Here is a 5,866-nt window from a genome sequence, read left to right as displayed (position 1 = left end):
GCTTAGGAAGGTGCTAAAATTTGGAGCCAAATTTGGAAATCATTCACATCGAAATGATCTCTGTTGTTCAGGTGATGGATTCATGTATTATTTACTCCTGGAATGGGAGGAATGCTAAAAATCAAAATGCACTTTAACACTGTGACTGAGAACTCATGTCTCGGACTCTGATAGTTTGCTGCCAAATTACTGCTCCAGGAATTTCTGTGTCATTTTGGGCAGGACACTCAAAATATCTTAGGCTCAGCAGGAACACTGGTAACATGGAGATAAAAATTATTTCAGAGCTTCAGTTGAGGATTAAGTGGGATAATGGATGTAAAGGGGTGAGCAGATGCCTGACATTTACTATGTCCTCAACAAGTGTTACTTCATATTATTATGAATGTTATCATTATTAGCTTATGTACAAAAATTGGCAGGCTTGCCTTTTCACCAGTTGTTGGTTTCTTAAACAACTATCAGTCACAGTCTTCTCCACTGTATACACAGAATACTTGATAAAAAATAAGGGGGCTATTTAACGATTTAAAAAAAAATCAGGAAAAAGCACCTGGTGAATGTTAGTATATTCACAGTCTACAGGAAATTCAATTCAATGAAGAAAGGAAATCCAGCATCAGTCTGGAACAACTGTCAGTCTCCAAAATTGATTTTTGTGAGTGTGGAGTGATAATCTTTTACCCGAGTTTCTTAGAGCGAACGCTTTACAAGGGGGCTGTCTGATAGTTAAGTCCGTTTTAAAAGATATTTCTGTAAACACGCTAAAGTGCTTCCTGTCTCAGACTAGTTCTTGCTGAATGACAGGGCACTGTTCAGCGTGATGCCTGGAGCTGAAAATGCAGGAAGCTATAGCTCGTTCTTAATGAATAAATCCTGTGTGTTCCTCCTGTCACTTCTGCTAACGCTTTTGTAGAAGCCAAGGCTGGTGCTGCGGTAAACTATCAATAATTAGGACCAAGCGGGTCGGCTATTTTAGTATCTTGACATAGCAGAAACATCTGTTCCTGTATATATTTCTTTTAAAGCACTGAAGTACAACTTGGAAAAAATTAGTTCCTAGAATGTATCATGTTTTTTCAACCAGCGTTTTCTCATGTGAGGAAATAAAACATCCATAAAACAAACTATTTTTGAATAAAATAAAGATAACCCTGTCGTGAGAGGCATTTAATTCTTAAATTATTTATTAACATTGGTTTGAAGGTCTTATATTTCAAACTTTATTAGCTGCCATAACAATCTTGGCAATGTATCTACAATATTAGTAGGAAAAAAAAGGAGAAATGAGCTGGGAACAACAGAAAAGTAAAAGGGGAAAAAATGTAAGTGCTTTATCTTTTCAGAAAGAATCTAAACTAACCACTCCATTTTGGAAGGGAAATAGGTTATTATTAAGGAATGTACAAATCAAACACATGCTTAGCGGCTTACATTCATTTTATATAAATCTAGGTGAATTTTATACACATTCATCTTATAGAAGCAGTTATAGGCCCCCTTTAAAGACAGAGACGGAAAACAGTAACTAAACACATTTGTCTTCTCATTTTAAAATAATTTTTAATGCTCACTCTTATTCTATTCAAAGTCATAAGTTTAGCCAGTGTTTGCTTTAATTCTTAATTGCACCGAAAACTTTTTCTTCACTTAGCAAGTGTCTGCACATTTTGGGAAATTTTGGCTTTAATACAGATTTTTTTCATACAAAAACTTGCATTAAATAGACGTAACTGTGAAGCAAGCACTACACTTTTTATGAGCATATTTGAACCAATAATCATGTGATTCCTATCCTAAGGAAACTTTATTATTAAACTAGATAAGACAGTTAGGAGAATTCATTTTTACAATAAAGTGTGATAATAGCTAGGTTAAAGGCATTTACAGGATACGAGGTGAGCACAGAACAGAGGCAGTTAAATCATGTATTAAAGTAAAACTAGAATAGCTCAGATAGGAGAGTAACAGGATATTAAACTAGAGTGTTAGGCACAGTCTTGATCACAGATGGCCTTGGGAGTTAAATGAAAGCACTTGAATTTTGACTAGAAAGCTGAAGGAGGCAGTAAAGAATTTTAATTGGAAGTGATGTGTGATCAGATACGCACTTTTACAAAGGTTACTCCCACTTGGGGGTAGAGGGTAGACATGAGAATGATGAGGTTGGAGGTTGGAGGCCAGTTAGCAGGTTGTTGTTCTAGGTAAATAATAAAGTATGTCCCCTTCCCCACTGCCGGCCCTCAGCCCGCTCCCCGGCTCCTCCCTTCTCCCGACCTTGAGGCCGTGAAGGTGAAGGTAGATGAGATCGCTAAGGCTCAGGCTGTCTGGCCTGGTGGCGACACGATCTTCAGGAAGATCCTTCTCAAGGAAATCCCAGCCAAAATTATTTATGAGGATGACCAGTGTCTTGCTTTCCATGACATTTCCCCTCAAGCCCCAACACATTTTCTGGTGATACCCAAGAGACATATATCCCAGATTTCTGCAGCAGAAGATGACGATGAAAGCCTTCTTGGATATTTAATGATTGTTGGCAAGAAATGTGCTGCTGATCTGGGCCTGAAGAAGGGGTATCGAATGGTGGTGAATGAAGGTTCAGATGGAGGACAGTCTGTCTATCATGTTCATCTCCATGTTCTTGGAGGTTGGCAGATGAATTGGCCTCCTGGTTAAGCATGTTGTAGGGATAATTTTCCCTTCTCTATGCAGTGATCAGGACTGCAAGTTCCAATATGCAAAACAATACCTTTTTTTGCCTGTGTATGGAGAGATTGCAGAAATAATTTTAAAAACCCATACATAATAAACGACATTGTTGCATGGTTTGAAAAAAAAAATAAAGTATGGATTTCTGGGTTAATGTGGTGGTTTATAATGAGAGCAGACTTGTATAAAAGTTGACTATATATTTGAGAGATCCTTAAAGTATAAACTCATAACTGCTTGGTAATGTGGGTGGTGAGGAAGAAGGAGAAGATATGAATAAACCCTGTATTTCCCAAATTAATTCTTCCTTAAGAATAGAGAGAAACGTCATTGACAAGAATTATTGAATATTTTCTGTATGCCATAGGCGGGATTGTAAATAATATTCAATATTTAAATATGTATGCATTCATGTGGCTTTGAGCGCAAAAATTAAGAACAGTGTTCTAGATGCCTGTGACTGCTCTAACAAACTACCACAAACTTAGTAACTTAACACCATAGAAAGTTATTATCTTAACAATTCTGGAGTCCAAAATTCTAAAATCAGTACTGTTGGACTGAAATCAAGGTACTGGCAGGGCCATGCTCCCTCTGGAGGATCCAGGAAAGGGTCTGTTCATTGCCTCTTCCAGTTTCTTGTGGCTGCTGTCATTTCTTGGCTTGTGGCCACCTCATTCCAATCTTCAAAGCCACCGTCTTCTCATCTCTCTCTGTTCTACTTTCACATCACCCTCTTCTTTTGTCTGTGAAATATCATCTTGCCTCTCTCTCTTTTTTTTTTTTTTTTAATTTACTTATTTATGGCTGTGTTGGGTCTTCGTTTCTGTGCGAGGTCTTTCTCTAGTTGCGGCAAGCGGGGGCCACTCTTCATCGCGGTGCGCGGGCCTCTCACTGTCGCGGCCTCTCTTGTTGCGGAGCACAGGCTCCAGACGCGCAGGCTCAGTAATTGTGGCTCACGGGCCCAGTTGCTCCGCGGCACGTGGGATCTTCCCAGACCAGGGCTCGAACCTGTGTCCCCTGCATCGGCAGGCAGACTCTCAACCACTGCGCCACCAGGGAAGCCCTTGCCTCTCTCTTATAAGGACACTTGTGATTGCATTTAGGACCTACCCAATAATCCACAATAATATCCCCATCTGAAATCCATAAGATCCCAGGGATTAGGACCTAATATCTCTGGGGGTCGTTATTTAGCCTACTAAAATTCCTACTGATATAAGTCAAAACAGTAAAATGCAAAGATTAGCTATATTCCTCTGTTTCAAACAACAAATAACAATTGATAAACTTTGAAAAGAGAGAGACTAACTTTTGTGAAATATTGTATGACTCCATTTGTATGAGGTCCCTAGAGTAGGCAAATTCATAGAGACACAAAGTAGAATAGATGTTATTGGGGGCTGGGGAAGGGATATGGAGAGTTATAGTTGAGTTATAGTTTAATGGGCACAGAACTTCTGTTTGGGAAGATGAAAAAGTTCTGGAAATAAACAGTGAAGATGGTTGTACAACATTGTGAATGTACTTAATCATACTGAATTATATACTTAAAATAGTTAAAATGGTAAATATTATGGTATTTATATTTTACCACAATTTTTTAAAAGTCAGTAGAAAAAAACTGTGCTCTGCCTTATAAAAAACTTCTGACCCAAGAAGGTCAGAGGTCACAGGTACAAACTTGTGATTAGGAGTGACTTAATTCTCCCACTGCCCCCTTGACTGAACCTGTAGTGTCACCAACATTACCCTAAATGCATGTTTTGAGAGTTGCTTCCCTGCAAGAGGCCCTGGGGGCCAGGTGGAGGTGGCTGCATAACTTCAAGACAAAAAAATGAGCGGAAACAAAAAATAAAACAAAATAAGATAAAAAAGAACAAAAATTCTTTACCACTCCTAATGAGGTGCAAAACAAGTTTCAACAACACGTGAAAAAATATGACCATAAGAAAACTGTCAATCAGTTGGACGAATTTAAAAATGTAGAACAAACTGGGTGGTGGGGGAAGGTTTAAAATAAATATGTTCAGAGGATTTATACTTCTGACCTTGAGGTAGTAATGGGTGCTGGATTTACATCTTCTCTTTTAAGAATAAGAAAAGAGATAAAAAATATGACACACTGGTTTCCAGACACTGGATAATAAACAGCAAAAGAGAGTGATCCTTGAAGAAAGGAAAGTAATTGACATAGGTGACCACTACAAATGCCCCAGCATAGGACAGTTTTCAGAATGCAATGAAGGCAGGGGAAAATCAAACAGAGCCTGGTTGTCTCACGGAGGTAAAGATCAGAGTTTGGGTAGATCAACGAGCTCGAACTTGGGGGCAGCATAACAGAGAAAAAGGAACTACATCAACAAGGCACTGAAGATCTACATAAAGGGCCTCTTGAATTCTGGGGCAAGTACTGATCTACCAATGTGAGAGAGAGAGAACTATTCAAGGCCAAAGGGTGGGGTGGAGGGCAACCCAAATGTATAAAACAGTAGTGCAAACAATTCTCTTCATAACATTCGGGTATAAGGTAGAGGCCTCAGAAATGTATCACCTGACCTGCTCATGAAAAATCTATGCAAACCAGAAGGCAATCAAATAATACCTTTGAAATACTGAAAGGGGGAAAAAACTGTCAACCTAGAATTACATACTTAGTAAAAATATCCTTCAAAACTGAAAGTGAAATAAAGATTTCCAGACCACCAAAAGGGAGAAAGTCCATCACCAGCAGGCCTATTGTTATATACATATATATACACACATTTGACAGGCAGAAATAAAATTAGACCACATAAAAATATGGAGCTACAAAAAAGTATTAAGGCCCTCCAGGAAAGGTAACTCTTGGGTAAGAGACAAGGTAAATAAGAGTAAATTAACCATGATGTCACAGAAATCAGGAAAAAATAAAGATAAGAGCAGAGATCAGTGAAAAATAAAACTGAAAAGCATTAGAGAAGAACTAGTAGTTCTTAACTCTGGTTCTCTGAATAAATCAATACAACTGATAAAATATGTACTCCTAATGATCAAGAAAACAGGAGACACACATTATCAATGTCAGGAATGAAAGAGGTCACATAGCTAGAAACTCTATAGATATCAATGAAAAGAAAAAACTAAGGGAACATTATAAACAATTTTAAGCCAATAA

General features: G+C 38.2%; 1 protein-coding gene across 1 annotated transcript; it reads left to right on the top strand.

The window, feature by feature from the left end:
* Positions 1 to 263: 263 nt before the first annotated feature.
* LOC103018923 (adenosine 5'-monophosphoramidase HINT1-like) lies at positions 264 to 2,832 on the top strand. Its single transcript, XM_057533228.1, has 2 exons — positions 264 to 326; positions 2,248 to 2,832. The coding sequence occupies exons 1-2, from the start codon at positions 264 to 266 to the stop codon at positions 2,674 to 2,676; spliced, it is 492 nt and encodes a 163-aa protein (XP_057389211.1). The 3' UTR covers positions 2,677 to 2,832.
* The last annotated feature ends 3,034 nt before the right edge of the window (positions 2,833 to 5,866 follow it).

This window comes from Balaenoptera acutorostrata, chromosome 18, assembly GCF_949987535.1.
Source record: "Balaenoptera acutorostrata chromosome 18, mBalAcu1.1, whole genome shotgun sequence".
In the NCBI taxonomy this organism is placed as follows: domain Eukaryota; kingdom Metazoa; phylum Chordata; class Mammalia; order Artiodactyla; family Balaenopteridae; genus Balaenoptera; species Balaenoptera acutorostrata.
The sequence above is the reverse complement of the archived record's forward strand: the minus strand, read 5'-3'. Positions and strand labels throughout refer to the sequence as shown.

Bases quoted from the DNA above. Each gene is read 5' to 3' on its own strand.
- LOC103018923 (XM_057533228.1), top strand. From the start codon at position 264: ATGGAGATAAAAATTATTTCAGAGCTTCAGTTGAGGATTAAGTGGGAT. The intron at 327-2,247 runs GTGAGCAGATGC...GCCGGCCCTCAG, and splicing joins GGGATAATGGATGTAAAGGG to CCCGCTCCCCGGCTCCTCCC.